Source organism: Mastomys coucha, unplaced genomic scaffold (genome assembly GCF_008632895.1).
Source record: "Mastomys coucha isolate ucsf_1 unplaced genomic scaffold, UCSF_Mcou_1 pScaffold22, whole genome shotgun sequence".
NCBI classification, from domain to species: Eukaryota; Metazoa; Chordata; class Mammalia; order Rodentia; family Muridae; genus Mastomys; species Mastomys coucha.
The window spans coordinates 195,486,315-195,506,669 of record NW_022196905.1 but is presented as its reverse complement, the minus strand read 5'-3'; the positions used below and the strand labels follow the sequence as shown (position 1 = coordinate 195,506,669).

General features: G+C 37.4%; 2 protein-coding genes across 2 annotated transcripts; one reads left to right on the top strand and one right to left on the bottom strand.

Annotated features, from left to right (window-relative positions):
* Positions 1-3,014: 3,014 nt before the first annotated feature.
* On the top strand, positions 3,015-3,465 carry LOC116071406 (60S ribosomal protein L29-like). The gene has a single exon (XM_031342898.1). It carries the CDS (start codon positions 3,032-3,034, stop codon positions 3,455-3,457), a length of 426 nt encoding a protein of 141 aa, XP_031198758.1. The 5' UTR covers positions 3,015-3,031; the 3' UTR covers positions 3,458-3,465.
* A 5,838-nt stretch (positions 3,466-9,303) lies between these two features.
* On the bottom strand, positions 9,304-9,672 carry LOC116104802 (prothymosin alpha-like). Its single transcript, XM_031391243.1, has one exon. It carries the CDS (start codon positions 9,670-9,672, stop codon positions 9,304-9,306), a length of 369 nt encoding a protein of 122 aa, XP_031247103.1.
* Positions 9,673-20,355: the final 10,683 nt, after the last annotated feature.

The window sequence follows — 20,355 nt, the reverse complement described above, 5'->3', positions numbered from 1 at the left end:
AAAGCATTTGAGAGTTCAGGAATTCAAGGCCCATACTTATACATAATAAAAGCAATTTTTGGGCACACCAACAACCAATATCAAATTAAATGAAGAAATACTTGAAGCAGTCCCTTTAAAATCAAGGACAAGACAAGGATGTCAATCTCCCAATATCTATTAAATATAGTACTTGAAGTGCTAGCTAGAACAAAAAGACAACAAAAAGAACAAGGGGATAGAAATTGGCAAAAAAGAAATAAAGGTATCACTGTTTGCAGATGATATAATAGTTCACATAAGCAACCTCAAAAATTCTACCAGAGAACTTCACCTGTTAAAAAATTTCACCAAAGTGGCCTGATATAAAATTAACTCAAATGAATCAGTAGCCTTCCTTTATACAAAGGATAAACAGGCTGAAAAAAAAATTAGGGAAACAATTACCTTCACAATAGCCACAAATAATATAAAATCTTAGGATAACTCTAACCAAACAAGTGATCTCTATGACAATAACTTCAAATCTCTCAAGAAAGAAATCAAAAATCTCTAAAAATGGAGCGATCTTCCATGCTCATGTATTGGCAGAATTAATATGATAAAAACAGCCATCCTATCAATCGACAGATTCAATGCAATACTCATTAATATAGCAACACAATTCTTCAAAGACATGGAAAAAAACCAACTCTCAAATTCATCTGGAAAGTCAAAAAACCCAGAATAGTGAAAACAATTCTTAACAATAAAAGAACTTCTAGGGGAATCCCCATCCCTGAACTCAAGCTCTATTACAGAGCAATACTGATAAAAACTGTATGGTATTGGTACAGAGACAGACAGGTTCATCAACAGAATAGAATGGAAGACCCAGTGGTGGCACATGCCTTTAATCCCAGCACTTGGGAAGCAGAGGCAGACAGATTTCTGGGTTCAAGGCTAGCCTGGTCTACAGAGTGAGTTCCAGGACAGCCGAGGCTATAAAGAGAAACCCTGTCTTGCAAAAAAAAAAAGAAAAGAAAAGAAAAGAAAAGAAAAGAATGAAGACATCCTGAGTTTTGCACTCAAATGGATGGAACTAGAAAATATCATCCTGAGTGAGGTAACCCAGACCCCAAAGGACATGAATTTTATGTACTCACTAATAAGTGGATATTAACCAAAAAAAAAAAAAAAAAAAAAAAAAAAACAGAATAGCTAAGATACAGTCCATAAAACTCAAAAAGGTCAACAAGCAGAAGGGCCCAAGTGAGGACTCCTCAGTCCCAATTGAGAGGGAGAAGAAAGCAATCACAATTTGGGTTGGAGGGAGGGATCTGGGAGGAAAGTGAATTTGGGTGGGATGGGGGTAGGAAGGGAGAGGGGAACCTGATCTGGTGTTGGGTGAGGGAAAAGGACTGAGCCCCAAAGGCCAGCCGAAAAAATTGAAACAGGCAACCTCAAGATGTATGACATTGGTGAGACCCTCCAGAATGCACCAGAGACCTGGGTGGTGAAAGACTCAGGACTCAAAGGAGGGACCTTAGATGGAATGCCTGACAGTAGGGAGAGGGAATTTATAGAGCCCACCTCCATCAGGGAGACAGGGCATCAAAGGAGGGAGGGGGTTGCCATCCCACAGTCAAAATTCTGACCCATAATTCCTCCTGTCTGAAAGAACTACAGGGATGGAAGTGGAGAGGAGTCTGGGGAAAAGAAGTCCAGCAACAGGCCCAAAGTTGGATTGAGGTCAAAGTGAGGCCCCAAGGCCTGACACTATTACTACAGCTATAGAGTGCTCACAAAAAGGAACCTACATGACTGCATTCTGGAAGACCCAACAAGTAGCTGAAAGAGTCAGATGCAGATACTTGTACCCAACCAATGGATAGAAGCTGCTGACCCCTGTTGTTGAATTAGGGAAAAGCTGGAAGAAGCTGAGTAGGGGGGCTACCCTGTAGGAGGCCAGCAGTCTCAATTAATCTGGACCTCTGAGATCAAACACTGGACCACCAAACAGGCAGAATACACCAGCTGATACGAGACCCCCAACACATATACAGCAGAAGATTTCTGGGTCTGTGTTCAATCAGAGATGATGTACCTAACCCTCAAGAGACTGGAGACCCCAGGGAGTTTAGAGTTCTGGTGGGGTAGGGTGTGGGGACACCCACATGTAGACAGGGTGGTGCAGAGGAAGTATGTGGGAGCAATTCAAGGGTGTACTAGGGTTGGGGCAGGATAAAATTTGGAGTGTAAAAAAAATAGTAATAAAAAATATTAGGATCTTATAAAGACCAAAATCAAAAATAAATAATATTGTCAAAAAAATTAAGAGTATAAGAGTAAATCTAACCATTGAAAATATTATCAAGCATTTAAAAATCATTATTCTATCTTGGAATTATTGTTAAATTTATTATTACTTAAAGTTTACTTTAACTTTTATGAACTTGTTTTATGAATTAAATATTCAAATATTAGAGAAAATAATTTGGCAGAACAAATAATGTAAAGTGTAAAAATTTAAAGAAATTCAGAGCAAAAAATGAAGACTGCTGTTTGAAAAAAAAGTGGTTAATTTGAATCTCAAATCTCAGAACTTAACAAAATCAAATAACAGGTAAAATCAAAACAGAAAATGCTTATACCTACTAAAAAGGCCAAAATTCTAAGTTTAAGACTGTTGTAGGAAACTGAAGCTTTCATTTATTGTTGATGTGATGGTAAATGACAACTTGAAATAAACATACTCTTGACCTGTTACTCCATAATTTCATTCATTGATAATAAAACAAATGAGTTGAAAACATTTCTACAAAAAAATATGCACCTAAATACTTTCCTGTAGGTGAATGAATAAATACATTATAGTGAGACAGATGATAAAATACTGTGTAACTCTAAAAAAAATGAGTTAGCACACAATGGGGAAAAAAACTTACATTGTATTAGTCAAAAGATATAAACTCTAAGACTTCAAATATATGACATTTAAGGAAACAGGAAAACCCACAGAGATAGTAAAAGATTAGTGGTTTTCCAACACCACACACAATCAGTCCCACAAATGGCACAGAAATGGCATCAAGAAACCCCGGTCATAAAGATACGAGTCTCTAAAGGGGGTTTACCCCAAGTTCCTGAGGAATATGTGCTTTGCCAAGAAGCACAACAAGAAAGGCCTGAAGAAGATGCAGGCCAACAACGCAAAGGCGTGAGTGCACGCGCAGAGGCCATCAAGGCCCTGGTGAAGCCTCAGGTCATCAAGCCCAAGATGCCAAAGGGTCCCAGCCGCAAACTCAGCCTTCTGGCATTCATCGCTCACCCCAAGCTTGGGAAGAAGATTCGAAGCTACATGGCTATGGGTCAAAGGCTCTGCCAACCAAAGCCCAAGGTTCAAACAAAGGCAGGGGCCAAAGCTCCAGCTAAGGCCCAGGCTTCAGCTCCAGCCCAGGCTCCCAAAGGTGCCCAGGCCCCTGTGAACGCCCCATAGAAAAGGCTCCTGCCAGTGTGAAGATAGATGGACTGCTGTGACACACCTACTTACAGTTTGCAGATGACCAGTGTCCTATGCTGTTTTTACAAATAAACTCGAGGCAAGATCTGTTAAAAAAAAAAAAAAAAAAAGATTAGTGGTTTTAAAATAGGGCGAGAGGGTATGAATAGGCAGAATGGAGGATTTTAAAGCATTTTTAGAATTCTATACTGTACCAAAAAATGTTAATATATGTACCTTTACAGATGAGTTAATCAACATGATATTAAAACTCAGATAAAATCATTAACCCCTAGACTTTGCATGATAATTATGTGCCATGTTAATTGACAGTTCTAATTAGCATGCCCCTCAAATGGAGCTGATGAAGGCTGAGACTACCTGCATCTGTAGAGATGGGGCCAAAGGAAAACCTCTTCAAAGTCTTCTCAATATGGCCCTGAATTTAAAATTGCTATAAAATAATGTCTACTTAGAAATATATACATAATATCCAACTGTCCTGCCTATTACTTTATCAGCAATTAAGGGTTTATTGTTCTCCAAATGGTAAAATGACCTTGGACTTTGAGGAGAACTGGGATTCTATAATCTGGAAACCATATTAAACCAAATGATATTTTGTGTTAAACTTTGTTGTAGAAAAAAGGTTTATATACAATATACTCTATAAGGTTATGAAAACAATGATAAAATGTTATATGGTTGCCTTCAAAATATAATTTATCTTCCTTAAATCCTTATGTAATGATCTTTATCCAATATATAAATATCACATTTAACACTTAAATGGACAGAGTGTTTATTTTAAAGTTTAATACACAGTTCAAACATTGCAGAGTCAGAGTGACATTGAAAAAGGAAAGGAAAATGTATTAAAATGCCTCTAACATTTATACCACTAGAGAATGGTAAACTCAGACATAATCTACTTGCTTATAATCTGACTGGGAATCAATAGGCAATTGATTTCACTTTCCTTGTGTTTCAATTGTAAATAATAGAAAGTTTGCCAATAGTGTGAAATGTAACAGTCAATAATTTCCTAAGACTGAAAATGGGTTTCTACTACTCAAATACTATAAAATACTGAGACAAAATAATAGAGAAAATGGTAGTAAATATCTATTTGAGCCAAATTGTTTACTTTTAGCAAATACTACTTACTTAAACATGAAATACAATCTGGTTGTGTGCAGGGGTTGGAATTTCATGGTCCAAATGCCATAATATCCAAGATTTGTGAGCTGTTCACATTCTCTGTCATATGTTCATCATTGTGTCCACATGAAACAACAGGAAAACATCACCATATTTGAGTTCAAATCAAGGGCATGATGAGAAGAGAGTTCCAGCCATGTCACTCTCTCATCCATTAAGCTTCTAGTATTAAATATGGGAATTGTTTCCCTGTTTCTGAACCATGTAAAGAAAACTTAAGGGGACTAAATGTCAGAGAAAATAGATATATTTACTCTCCTTGATTTTCTGAGTTTTATATTTTATTTTCCTGAGAATATAGAGATAAATTTAATTTTGAATGCTTATTTCATATTCTAAGGAGTTACAGTCATTTGTACATTAATAAGTAAGAACAGGATTGCATAGAAGAAAACCTTGAGAACAAAGTGAACCCTTTAGATTAAATACAGTATTAGAGCCCTGTTCTCACTAATTCTAGAAATTTCAAATGAATAGAAAGTTATATTCTACATGTAGACAGGGTAACCCCTGGTAGACTAAGTCATTATTGTTGAGTTCATTAAAATAGACTGCTTCCTCTTTCTATGAGAATTGAGAGGGCTCAAGTCAGTCACGGTTACTTCACTAAAGTCAAACAATGACATCTTGTGGCTAAAAGCCATCATCCATTTTCTACAATTCTGAGTTTCCAAAAAATGTGTAGCTATTCTATATTAATACATAAGATTATATTAATAAAGCAAAAAATGCATAAGCATGATAATAATGGTTATATCTCCTCAATAACATAATATCTAAGTTGAAGCTAAGATAACATAGAATTTTTCCTTTAACATTCATTCTAACTCAAAACCTATTACATATATATATATACATAATATGAGTATTTTGTTTCTAATAATATTTAGTACAAATGTATGTAGTATATAATAAAAATGTTTTGGTTGGCTTTTCTTGTCAATTTGATACAACCTACACAAGGCTGCCCTTTAAGCAAGCCTATTAGGCATTAACCATTATTAACCATTATTTTTAGAGTACCCAGATCAATGTGGATATTGTATGATATCGGCAGGCGATCCTGAGTTATATAAAAATGCAAGGTGAGCCAACGAATTTGTTGTAGATCACGAACATTATCATACCAACTGAGAACTAACTTGAACAGCTAGTATCTCCTCCAGCTCCATGACTTAGATTGTAGATATATTTACCATGGTCCATGCATTTTAAGCTGAAAATGATTGTGACATTCTATCTTAAATGAGATATGAGCCCATTAACAATCATCCAAAATACTTAAATGTATAAGTAGAGTTTTAGTTTGTCATATTTCTCATCTTGAATTTAGAAGACATCTATGTGTAGAAGCATTTAGATACTTGACTAAAACCTTTTTTCTTTCAGAAACTGTTAAACAAAAGAGGAAAATTCAAAAAATGTTTACTGAAGATGGTTAATGCAGTCAAGGAGTTATATAATCTCCTTGAAAAGATTGCTATCTAGAAGAGACTATTTTACAACACTTAGATGTTTGTCCTTCAAATAGTAGACATTGTAGATATTCTCTCCATTTCAGGTGATGAAAGAACTATATTGTTTTTACTAAAGTTTCATACCACTAAGAAACAGTGCTAGGAATTAATCCAGGGACATCTCAAAAGGCTGTCTCTTTGGTTGAAGAGCAGTGGGAAAAGACCTGGTTTCTGAAACCTATGCAATTCAGCCAAGACTCAAACGGTCAGCATCCAAAACTTATTCAGACTCCCTTGTAAACCCATTGAGTTTAAATTTCCTAAAGTTCTTGCCTTGGCCTCTTGACCTGCTAGGCTCCTGTCAATCAGAAACTGGGTAGACAGAGCACCAGGCATAGAGCAGGAGAAGGTCCAACATTGTTCTGGCATCTGCATTTAACCAAAGTCCAATGTCTTTGACCAGATAAGCATGGCTCAAGTAATATGGCTGGCCAGCATGACACAGTGTGGGGTCTAGGCCCTGTGGTGCTTGGATACTTCAGTTTCTGTGGATCAAGAATGCTGGGAGAGAGGAATGGAAGAGTAACCATAGAGAAATCATACTGAGAAGAGGACTGAGCAGTGTTTCTGGCTCTCCAAAGTCATTTGATATATTAAAAACTGCATGCAAGGCTACAATCCATGAGATTGTGAACCCCAAGGCAAACAACTATATTACTCTATTAGTCATGGCTCTTTAGATTCCCAGAACTTATGGAATGAATATATATATATATATGTATGCATACATACATATATATATATACACACATATATATATATTCATATATATTCAATATATGGAATTTATATTTTATATATAATGAACCATATATGTAGAATTTATTGTAATGATTTACAAGCTGCAGTCCAACTAATGTAAAAATAGCTTTCTGTGAACTGAGAGAACAAGAATCTAGTTAGCCAGGCAGTGGTGGTGCACACCTTTAATCCCAGCATTTGGGAGTCAGAGGCAGGTAGATTTCTGAGGTTGAGACCAGCCTGGTCTACAGAGTGAGTATAGATAGCCAGGGCTATACAGAGAAACCCTGTCCAAAAAGCAAAAGCAAAAACAAAAACAAAAACAAAAAACAAAAAACAAAAAACAAAAAACAAAAAAAGAGAAAGAATCTAGTAGTTGCCCAGTCCCACATGCAGGCTGTCTCAGCTGGTCTTCTGCTAATGCTAGAATCCTGAAAACTTAGACTGATGCCAGTGAAGGAATGGATACACTAGCAAGGGAAGAACAAGCAGCAAAGAGCAAAGATTCCTTCTTCCACGTCCTTTTGTAGACTTCCAGCAGAAGTTGGGACCCAAATAAAAGTATGTCTTCCTATCTCAAGATCTAGATTAAAGGCATATGTTTCCCTCCTCAAGATAGGGGATCAAAGGCATGCCTTCCACTTCAAGAATCAGGGCAAATGTGTGTCTATCTCAAAGATCCAGACTAGAAGTAGATTCTCCCATTTCAAACCAAGCAGAAACTCTCCCACAAGTGTGCTCTTCATTTCCAGGTCGTAGTTCATTACAGATCTAGTCAATTTGGCAGTCAGGAATAGCCACCACAACTACTGAATTCCATACACAAAAGATAAACATGTGATCAGCACAGTAGACTTGAAAGAACAATTAACAGTAGTTGGATGATATTAAAATCTTGCATCATTATCAGAGGTAACTCTCATGCAGATTTACTCCCAACTTCTGGTAGGAAACCAAGAGAAATGGCAGTTTCCTATACTGTTAGAAGAGTCTCTCAGATCCTCCTAAAGACTCAAAGGAAGATTTCCTTGAGCAGTACTGTTATGCTTTTGTGTGTTGTTGTTGTTGTTGTTGTTGTTTGATATTCTATGGTTCTCAAGGGGAATAATATTTTCTTCCAGTGCAGTTTAACTCCCCACTTAAACTCTGTGTATGTGTTTGTGTGTGTGTATGTGTGCGTGTACACATATATGTGGGTATTGTATGTGTACATAAATATATGTGTTTTTCTTTAGACTCATAAAATAATGTTATTGTATAGCTTTCTCAAATGCTCTTAGTATTATTTATCTTTCCTTTCTCTATTGGTATCACCTTCTCTCCTCAGCTATAAGGAGAGAAGCTATCTAGAAAATTTAATTTGATGCAGAATATTTGGCATTTTACATCGAATACAAACTAAGTATTTTAAGGCAAATCCAGAGGTCAGATTTTTTAAGAATTCTGTCTCTATAGGATTTAGGGACACACTGTAAACATATTAATCTGTATAGTTAATTCTGTTACAATGTTGTGTAATATTTCACTGGGTAGAAAAAGCAATGCCTTTAATCTAAGCATTAACACAGTGTGAAAGACCATTGTGCATTTGGCATGACATTATTCTCTACTAGACTTCATGGCCTGCCCAAATGAATGTGAGGAGCTGCTTCAAGGCTTCTCTTCTGCTTAGAAAAAAACATAGGAAGTATTCATAACCAGAAGGAAAGAATGGAACAAAAGTCCTTGAGTAGTTTGTCTTGTGCTGTGCTATGATCATGTACTTTTTAAGGAATGGAAATCATAACGTTAAAGTTGATGTCCAGTCAGAAGTTCAGCTAATGAAGAATTTATTGTACTGCTGATCAAAACATTGCATGAATATTTCCTAACACTTAGGTTAAGAGTAGCCATGAGAAGGGCAATTCATAGTGGAGAAAGTATGTGTGCAAGTTTAAATGTACTTTTCACATTGTTCATAGACTGATTTTGAAATAAATATTAAATATGTATGTTAGCAAAATGGGCAGATTTTTAAAAATAAAATAGGGCTCCTATAAAACTTATTATGGTATACTAATCTAAAGTACATTTTCTTTTTCCTCTTTTTATTATTAGTATCAAAATATTTTTGCTGTGAAAAGTATAACCAGGTGATTATATTTAAAGTTTGCAGTATCTGAATGTTCAGAAAAAATAAATTAAAAAATATTTATATTTTTAAAAAATGTAAAAACTTTTAAAACTTAAAGAATTTATAAATCCTACAAGCTAGTGTATTTATTTTATAGAATTTGAAGAACTGTAATCAATTGAAATTTAATGTAAAACAAATGGAAAGTAGAAGTGGGTGGGACCTGCTTCTCTGCTAGAAGCTGACTAGGTTTAAATTCTGAGACAGAAAGTAGAGGGTGAGAAGGTCATGGTGCATAAGGTTACTTCTCCTTTTACTGTGTAGTCATCCTCATCAGTCTTCTGACTCTTGGTGTCAACATCATCATCCTCATCATCCTCAGCTACCTGCTTGCCCGTAGGAAACTCAGTTTCCTCATTTTTCTCCTCCTCCTCTTCCTCCCCACCTTCTTCCTCTTCTTCATCTCCCTCATTGTCAGCCTCCTGCTCCCCATCTTCCTCATTAGCATTCCCATTGGCAGGTGCCTCTCTTCCATTCTCTGCCTCCTTCACAACTTTCTTCTTCTCCTTCAAATCCTTGATGGTGATCTCAGAGCTGGTGTCCACTGCCCCATCTGACATGGTGGGGAACGCTAATTTTCTGATGCAGCAAGTGAGGAATTAGTCAGGTTCAAGGACTCTGGCAAGAAAGCTGAGGAGTCTACATTGAAGGAGGTGGTGGGTGGCAAAGATGGCTGCAGTGAACATGGAGCACTACCCAGGAACAATGCAAAGATGGCTTTATTTACTTATTTATTTATTTATTTATTTATTTTTATTTTTTATTAGACATTTTCTTTATTTACATGTCAAATGATTTCTCCTTTCCGAGTTTCCCCTCCAAAAAAAAAAACAAAAACAAAAACAAAACAATAAAAAAACAAAAAACAAAAAACAGCAACATTAACAAACCACTGTTCCCTCCTCCCTCCCCATGCTCACCAACCCACTCTCTCCCAATTCCTGGCCCTGGCATTCCCCTACACTGCGGCATAGAACCTTCACAGGACCAAGGGCCTCTCCTCCCATTGATGACTGACTAGGCTATCCTCTGCTACATATGCTGCTGGAGCCATTAGTCCCACCACCTGTACTCTTTGGTTGGTGGTTTAGTCCCTGGGAGCTCTGAGGTTACTAGTTAGTTCAGTGTTGTTCCTTGCACCCAGAATTAAAAGGCACCTTTTTGTCATGAAGACAAAGGAAGGACAAAAAAATTCCAGACTATTCCACAAGCAAGTCTACAAGACTGCTAGATCAGAAATTAAATCATGGGCTCCTTGCTGAGGAACCACAAGCAACAAGCAGCAGTTCCCTGGAAACTGCCACATGGATCTTGATAACAAACAGGACAACACTAAAAAAGCTGACATCAGAAAATGAGAAGAGGTGACTTGCCCATCCAAACCAAGCAACTGCAAGCAAGCCTGAACACTGAACATTTTGATTACACGTAGTGAGAGAAAAACAAATCGGATTCTACTCTATTACACTTATCTGCACCATGCAACATGGCTACGCAGGCCTGTGACCTCAGCCAATTGAGAATCCTTAGGTCACGAACTTTACCTGTGTTGGCCAATTGTTGTAAACAACAACTAGCTGCAAGCCTCTGTCCCTTCTAATTCCTTTCTTCTTCCCATAAGCTCCTTGCCCAAGTCTGTCCACACAGACATGGTATATATAACAGCATAGACATACCTTTGCATGTCAATGTTTATATTGGGCTTCTATGTCTCTACTTCCAGGGTAATCTAGAAAAAGTCTTTCATTTTCACTGAATCTCTGTCTGCTGACACTCTTCCTCTTTATGTATATCTCTCACTTCCTAACTATCAATGTTTGTCTCCCTTTTCTGTCTCTCCTGTACGAACTATGTGTGATTACTCAATACATCCTTTATAAAATAGTGGACATACCAGTTGTTTTCTCCAGGGCTTTTGCTGGCACTTTGATATGAGCTTGGATCCCAGGAACTCTCATAAGGATGTCAAAGGGATAGTAACAATATATTTGTGCTCTTGTCCTAAATAGATAAATCTTTGAACATTAGGACAGTATTGTTCCCATTTCTATATGTAGTTTCTCTCTCCTTCTCTCTCTTTCTAATTCTTCTTCTCTCCCTTGTTGTGTGTGTGTGTGTGTGTGTGCAGGTTTTTGTCTCCTGTTCTTTTTCAAACACATACACACAGCACTATCCACACATGTTCAAACACACAATTTATTTGTGTACAATTTATTAGTTGTTTTCTTTTTATTTTTAACACTTTTAGATTCATTAGCTTAATAACTACTACTTTTAGGTATCACAGGAAGGTTCACCTGCCAGACTTCAACATATAATAACAGATCTACTTCTCTGTGACTCTGTTTTTCTTTTCCTCCATATATTAATTGCTGTGTATTATTGTAGAACTGTCTGTAGACTGTTGGTCTCCTTGACCAGCTGTGAAGCAAATTTCTATGTTTATCTATATCCATCATCCTAGAGATCTATAAACCAAAAGTCACAAAATACACTGAGAGAAAGTAAATATTTATTTACTTTTTCATTATGTTTTACAAATTGACATGGGACCAAAGTTAAGGTGTGGAAAATTATGTACAATAGTCCACTGCAATTTCCAGAAGTGGCTGTTGTGAAGTGGATCCAGACTCTGAAAGCCAGAGTGTACCATGTAAGTGCCAGTACCTCCAGGGAAGAATTAAATGTCAAGTCCATCCGATGGAAGTCACCTGTGTTGCACACAGCCTAGTACAACTCGCCTCTCTCTGCATCTCCTTTTATACCTGCACCTGATGGGTAGAAGCTTGGCCACGCCTCCTCCTCAATAAAGCTGCTCCTGAACAGTCTGTAAGCCACACCCAGACACCAACTCTCCAGCATTCCTGTCCATGTTGAAGCCCTAACCTGACAGAAAAAAAAAAAAAAAAAAAAAAAAAAAAAAAAAAAAAAGCCCCTGACTTAATAGCCTCCTAAAAGGTAAGCCTCTGTAAGTCCTTTAGTTCTAGAGAGACACATAACTCAAGGGAACCCAGTCGGCCTCAAGGGTATGCCATTGATTTGTGCCTTCTTCTGCCCAGTGAATTAAAAAAATAAATTAAAAAAAATAGACCAACCTAACTAAGAAAAACAAACAAACAAGCAAACAAGCAAACCAAACAGGATAGAATCTGCTTTCCTCACACTTTTCTGCACAGTGCAAAATGGACGTGAGCCAGCCATGTGACCTCAGCCAAGTGAGAATCTCAATTGTCGAAAACAACAACTAGCTGCCAGCCTCTGTTCCCTTGAAATTGTTTAATTCTTCCCAGGTGGCTTTCAAAGTGTACAGGTGTACATAAAAACAGCTCAGTCACACCTTTGCTTTTATAGGATGATATTTTATGGTCTTCTAGGTCTCTACTTCCAGCATTATCAGGAGATGCCTGTGTGTCTACATCATTGCATCATTATGACTTTCCCTCTATTTGTTACTATCAATGTTTGTCTCCCTTTTCTCCCTCCTTTACAAACGATGTGTGATTACTTACTACATCCTTTATAAAGTGGTGGGTATTCCACTGTTTTTCAACATGGCTTTTGTGACCCGAACATGTGACCTTGGGTCCCAGAGCCTCTCTTAGGGATTGTCTAAAGGTGGGTGCCAATATATCTGTGACCCTTGACCTAATGAGAGATAATGTGTGGAAACCTTGGCCCAGGAAATTCTTATTGCAATTTTGCTCTCCTGCTTTCTCTCTGTATCTTGATTTCTCTCTGTGTGTATCTCTGTAATTCTGTGTGTATGTGTGTGTACAGGTATTTGACTCCTGTTTTTTATCCAAAACATACACATAGCTCTATCACACACACACACACACACACACACACACACACACATACTGAAATGCACAATTGAGTTTTGTATTAATTTATTAACTTTTATTCTTTTCATGTTTAATCTCTTTTAGATTCACCAGCTTGATTCTTTCTTTTGTGGGCACCAATGGCAGGTACACCTGCCAGAGTTCAACATGTAATAACAGACCTGCTTCTCTGGGACTCTATTATCTATTTGTCCATATATATTAATCTCTGTGTATTCTCTCTGTAGACTGTTGGTCTCTCTGTCCATCTGTGAAGCAAGTATCTATATTTATGTGTATCCATCATCCAACAGATATGAAGACACAAACTCACAAAATAGCTTGGGAGAATGATATATTTATTTATTTTTGACCATGGTTTACAAGGTGAGGTGGGACCAAAGGTAAGGTGTGGAAAATGTTGTAAAAAAAAGTCCAGTGCAATTTGTAGAAGTGGCTGCTGTGAAGTGTGTCTGGATCCTGAAATCCAGGGTGTACCATAGACCAGTTCCTGGAGGGAAGCGTGGATGTGTGCAGTCCATCCAGGTCCTGGGAGCTGTTCACTTTTTAGAGAAGCACTATCTGTAGTCTCTGAGCATCTTGGCCATGAGAGGAGCAGGTCTTTGAGCAGGGGCCTTCTTCCTGCCTCTTTCTCCGGAGGGAAGACAGGAAGAGCTCCTGGCTCAGTGATGGTGCTTCTCTGCCATTTGGTATTTGTCAGTTGAGACTTTTTGTTTAGCTCTGTACTCCATTTTTTTTAATAGGATTATTTGGTTCTCTGGAGTCTAACTTCTTGAGTTCTTTGTATATATTGGATATTAGTTAGCCCTCTATCAGATATATGATTGGTAAAGATCTTGTCCCAATTTGTTGGTTACTGTTTTGTCCTATTGACGACAGTGTCTTTTGCCTTACAGAAGCTTTGTAATTTTATGAGGTCCCATTTGTCTATTCTTGATCTTAGAGCATAAGCTATTGATGTTCTTTTCAGGAAGTTTTCCCCTTTGCCCATGTGTTCAAGGCTCCTCCCCACTTTCTTTTCTAGTAGTTTCAGTGTGTCTGGTTTTATGTGGAGGTCCTTGATCCACTTGGACTTGAGCTTTGTACAAGGAGATAGTAATGGATTGATTTGCATTCTTCTACATGCTAACCTCCAGTTGAGCCAGCACCATTTGTTGAAAATGCTGTCTTTTTTCCACTGGATGGTTTTAGCTCCTTTGTCAAATACCAAGTGACCATAGGTGTGTGGGTTCATTTCTGGATCTTCAATTCTATTCCATTGATCTACCTGCAAAGCAGCCAATGGGTTAAAAAATATTTTTATAGAAGATCCAGCTATTTCAGGTCTGGACATAACTGGAAAGATACTCCAAAATCCACAGAGTTCAACTATGTCCATAGCAGCTTTATTCATAATACCCAGAAGCTGTAAACATCCTAGATGTCCCTCAACTGAAGAATTGATAAAGAAAATGTGATACACCTACACAATGAAATATTGTTTAGTTATTAAAAAGAAACAATCAGGAATTTTGCAGGCAAATTGATAGAACTTGAGAATATAATCCTGAGTGAAGTAATCCGTATCCAAAAACAAAGGAATGGTATGTACAGTTACCATGCTACACTCCACAGACGTAAAGAAGGTAAACAAGAAGGAAGGCCAAAGTAAGAAAGATTGAATCTCACTTGGAAGAGGGAATAAAATAGTCATAGGATGTAAATGAAAGGAAGGAACGGGAAGGGTCATGGGGGTTTTCAAGTATGAGGAAGAACAAGAAAGATAGTTAATAGCCATGAAAATGAGTGGAAATCTGCAATTGATGGGGGTGAGGTAGGGGGATCTCAAGGACAAAATGAGACCTATGATAAAGGAGGCCATAAGAATCAATGGGGATGACTATAGCTTTGATTCTCTACACTGGGGATATGGAACCTGAAGATACTACCTCCTATAGCCAGGTAGGAACCCTAGTGTAGTGATAGAGACATTAACTCACTCACATTTTCAACCCAAAATTTTTCCTGTCTATAAGAAATATAGGCACAGGGAATGGAGCAGAGACTGAGGGAATAGACAACCAATAACTGGCCCAATTGAGACCTATCCCATGGGCAAGTGCTAATCCCTAACTCTACTAATGATACTCTGTTATGCTTGCAAACTAGAGCATGTTGTCTTCTGAGAAGCTCCTATCAGCAGCTGACTCAGGCAGATAAAGAAATCCACAGCCAAACAGTAGATGGAGCTTGGAGACTCATATTGGAGAATAGGAGGACGGATCGCAGGCTCCAAAGGGGATAGGAAGACTGAAAGAGTCAACTAATCTGGACACTTGGAGCTCTCAGAGTTTGAACCACCAACCAAAGAATATACACAGGCTGGACCTAGGCCTCCCCACACATTTGTAAGCAGATGTGTAGTTTGACCTTACATGGGTCTTGAACATCTAGAAAGAGGTGTTATCCCAAAAGCTGTTGCCTGCATGTGGGAGGTGTTCTTCTAGCTGATCTGCCTTGTCTGGCCTCAGTGGGAGAGGAAGTGCCTAGCCTTGCAGAGGCTTTAAGTGCCTGGGGTGGGTGGGTACCCAATGGGCCTCCACCCACTCAGAGAAAAAAGAGGGTGGAGGATGGGGAAGGATTTTGTTGGGGGTATCCAGGAGCAGGCCAATGAGTAGGATACAAAATAAATAAGTAAATAAAAATAATAATTAAATTTAAAAAAGAAATAAATTAGGAGGAAATGGGATTTTAATTACTTTTTTATTATTTTGTTTTACTAGTTGTTCATAACCTTTTCTTTTTTTTTTTTTTTTTCAGATTTTCGTCTAGTCCTTAGCTGATGGCATGTAGAGATGCCAAGACACAATGCTAAGAAAATTATACTTAATGAATAACTGGGGTTGTTTTGTTTAAATATAGTGGTCCTACCCTCAACATTTGTGTTTGTTTTGTTTTTGACAGGGTATTCTTATGTAACCTAAGCTGGTCTGGTACTTAGTATATATTTCAAACTAACTATGACCTTAGAATTCAGTTGCCTTGGCCTTCAAAGTACCTAAGTTACCACCACAATGAGCTAACAAGTGTTTATGTATACCATTGTTTTATCTAGTTTGCATTTCCTGTTACTCAAACAGCATTTGTTTTCTTTGTACCCTATTATAAATGAACTTATTTTAAGTTCTACTTATAGTAATTCTACTAAAAGAGTAAAGGGAAGATTATTTGAAATCATGCACATTTAAGATTATTACCTAATTCAAGTTAATGAGTTCATTATTTGTATCTGGAGCACCTTCCCACCTCTTAAAGATTACTCCATCCTATCCAGTGAATATGACAGATTACATGTCAAAAAGTAGTTATATTTGTTGAGTGCATTATAATGGCTATTCTGGTTGATCCAAACAGATTAAATAGATTTTAAGGTACTTTTGAAGGAGAAAAAAATATGGAAGATACTAAAATATTGTGATGAGAAAGGTCACAATACTATACTGTAAGAAGAACACTTTCTATATCTGGCTTACAAGCTGTTACAGGGCTATAAGCCAATGAATATGCGTGGTCTCCAGGTGTGGAAAATGGAGTAAAACAGATTGCTTCTTTCTCCATAAGGAACTGAAACTTGGTACCATCTTGATTTCAGTCCAATAAAATTATTTGTACCTCTAATAAAGAGAAACAATTGTACTGCTATAATGATGATTTGTTATAACAAGAGAAAACCAACACACGTGTATTTTGTATGTATAGGAGGGCATATAGACATGTAGGGTCAACACTGAATGTCTTCTTCAACTGCTTCTCTATTTTTTGAGACTTCTTCTGTCAGTGCGTGAGTCAGAGTTCTCTAGAAAAAAAGAACTGATTGAATAAGAGTATGTTTGTGTGTGTGTGTGTGTGTGTGTGTGTGTGTGTGTGTGGTGTGATATTTGTTAGAGTGACTTACAGGTTATGGTCTGATTATTTCAACAATGGTTGTCTCTGATGGAAAATCCAAGAATGTAGTCTGCAAGACTGGATGTCGCAGCTGGTCTTCAATATACTCCAGAATCTGGAAGAAGTAAGCTTTAATACTATTGGAGGAACACATTTGCCAGCAAGACTGAAGAAAAACTGTAAAACAGCAAAAGCTTCTTTCTTCCATGTCTTTTTACAGGCTGGACCAAGAGGAGGTGGCTTAGATAAGGTAAATCTTCACTTGAGAGGCAGAAGCAGGCAGATTTCTGAGTTCAAGGCCAGCTTGGTATACAGAGTGAGTTCCAGGACAGCCAGAGCTATGCAGAGAAACCCTGTCTTGGAAAAAAAAAAGAAAAGAAAAGAAAGAAAGGAAGGAAGGAAGAAAGAAGAAAGAAAGAAAGAAAGAAAGAAAGAAAGAAAGAAAGAAAGAAAGAAGGAAGGAAAGAAAGCCAAGAATAACCATCACAATTACTGAAGCCAGAATTAACTAATTAGAATAAACTGGCTGGCCAAGAAGTCCCAGAGATGGTAGTCTCCCCGCCCCTAAAACTTGGACTAGAGGCATAGACAACTGTGTCTGACTTTTTGGCGTGGGTTTTACAATCAGAATTAAGATTGCCATGATTCAGTGAGCCAGCCTTTATCCCTTTAATAAGTCTTGACCAGTAGCTTCTGATAACTTGACATGAGCCCTAGAATTGAACGATTCAATCAAGGTCACCCAAGTCTGGGGATGTAAAGATGCCTCAACGGTTAAGAGCACTAACTACTCTTCCAGAGGGCCTGAGTTCAATTCCCAGCACCCACATTGTGGCTCCCAACTATCTGTAATGGGGATCTGATGCCCTGTTCTGGTGTGTCTGAAGATAGTGAAAGTGTACCCACATACATGAAATTAAAATAAATAAATAAATCAAAAGAATGTCTGAAAAAGTCACAAGGAATTAAAAAAAAAATACCCAAGTCCTTCAGTCACTATTTCATTCTAATTAAAGTTGTTGTGTTAAACAAAGGTGTAACTGATAAATATAAATTTTAGATGATGAAATTCTGTAGAAATGTGTATAATACTTGGCACTTATGCTAAAATATTCATATTTGAAATTAAATTTAACTGAGTGTCCTACATTTTATTTGTTAACTCTGGTAACTTTAGTTTCATTTACACGGGAACTTCCAGCAATGATTTCTGTAGAATAGAACCATTTTGTACCAACCATGCTGAAACTTACTTCTTAATTATGCCCCCCTGACATTTTGGATCTAATTATTCATGCAGTGCTTGACTATCACCATTATGTTAAGGCTGACTAATTTTGTGTTTGGTCATACAAGTATTTTTGTAATTCCAATTGAGGGTCCCAGGCTTTTGATAAATGTGAGACTAGAATAACCATATGAAGCCTTGTGTTGACTGACTTGGATTTCATACTATTTTCAGACACTCCCTTCCAAAATATCATGCTAGCTGTCCAAGAATCTCTTAAACCACAGAACTAAGGCTGAACCCTTGGTTCTATACATACTCTTCATTTTGTTGCTTTGAGTCATCTTGTATTCATAGCAGCTGTTGATTCTTCTTTGCTAAGCCATTCAGTCAATTGTGAGGCAAGCAACTAAATTGAACAAATTATTATGATTTTCCCAAAGCAACTTTATGTGGCTTATAACTTATACATGTGAAAATTATGACTCAGAGATAACTTGATAGTGTGGTATTTTTTAAAATACTACAGAATTTATTTCAATTGATTCTTATTACCAAGGAATGCATAAGAATATAACATCTGTTTTTGTGGATTTGAAAGTACAGTGTAGAAAAGGGATAATTGCTTTGAATTCTCAAAATATAGTATATATTGAATCATGCTTATTAATCTGTTTCACATTCAATATAATAAAATAAAAAAGGTAAGGTAAAGTATAAGTATATATTTGTAGGTTAACATTAAAGTTACATTTCCCTATCAATATTTTTTTTGCTTATTCTAGTTTTCTCCTTCATGATATAAAGCATTTTAAGATGGATCCTGTGGGTAGCCTCATGATTTGTTATGAAGGCATTTTATAAATTTGTATGTTTTCTATGTACATGTAATGTCCATTTCTGTTTACTGAACTTAGGAATTATATTGCTGTCACTTTCACTTTGGAAGGGATTATAAATAAATCTAAACAGGATTGGCACTGAATCTCTCTTAAAATACAGGTACCATTCCATTGCCTACAATGGTAATACCTCTGGTGATTCAGTCATAATCTTATGGTCTTTCTTTTGAAGCAACAGTAATAATGATACTTTGAAATCACTATAAACAATAAGTCCTTGAAGCAGAGAATTGTCCGAGTACAATTTTTAAGTGAGCATAAGAGTAAGAAAACATTACCATAAAACTCACTATTACATAGAATCAACACTTGAAAGAGGAAAAAGGCAAAAGTAGAAGAAGGAAAGAAAGGGAGGGAGGAAAGAAAGAAGGAAGAGGGAAGGAAGGAGAGTGATGGGAGGGAGAAAAGAATGAAGAGGGAAGGAGGGAAGGAATGGAGGGAGAGAGGAAGGGGAGAAGAAAGGCAGGCAGGCCTGACAATATTCAGTAGACCTTGTAGAATCATTGGTGTCTGTTCTCAGCAAGCCTGTAGATACCTAATTAGAGTGTCTAACCTTTCTACCCATCAATCAGGGGTATGTAAGCTTCTCCTATGAAGGCAAATTCATCCTATAATACTAGATAATTTGACTGTCTGGGATGTTTATAATAGTATTAACTAAACAGAATGCCCCAAGAGATTGGGTTCAAAGCAAGTAGTATAAACACTCAATAGACTTTGATATATAAATGAAGACAGTAATCCTACTTTGGACATGGATGGAAGGAGTAAATTTCACAGTTCTCTATGTAGTTGCATATGTGAAGTCATTGTAACAAGGCAAATGAATACACAGGTTTTGGCAATCACTATGTTCTAGAGAAAAATGAAGTAGAACGAAACAAAAAAGCATACAAACTCCTGTGATCTGCTTCCTTTAGTGGCCTAGTGGCCCGAATGATCCTCCATAAGTCCATCCAAGTAATAGTTGTAAGCATGCCATATTTTAGGAATGATCTGAGAATATAGCAATGATATTTAGGGACTACAGCAATAGGTTCTCTAAAAAGTGAATGTCACATGCTCTCCACCATCAGAAAGCCTGCAACTCCTGAGACTCTGATGGACTCCACACACCCACACTCCCCTCCCCTCGAGGAAACGACACACGGTACACCTGACTTTCAGGCTCTGGACACACTTCACAGCAGCCACTTCTGGCATTTGCCCTGGACTTCTGGACAGAATTTTCCACACCTTAACATGTGTCTCATGTCAAGTTATAAAACATGTTCAAGCCGGCGAGAGGGCAGCCTGACGACTCGGAAATTTGAATACCACAGTAGCATGGAGTGTGACCTCATG

What these genes read in the sequence shown, in the direction of transcription:
- LOC116071406 (XM_031342898.1), top strand. Translation starts at nt 3,032, where the DNA reads ATGGCACAGAAATGGCATCAAGAAACCCCGGTCATAAAGATACGAGTC.
- LOC116104802 (XM_031391243.1), bottom strand. Translation starts at nt 9,672, where the DNA reads ATGTCAGATGGGGCAGTGGACACCAGCTCTGAGATCACCATCAAGGAT.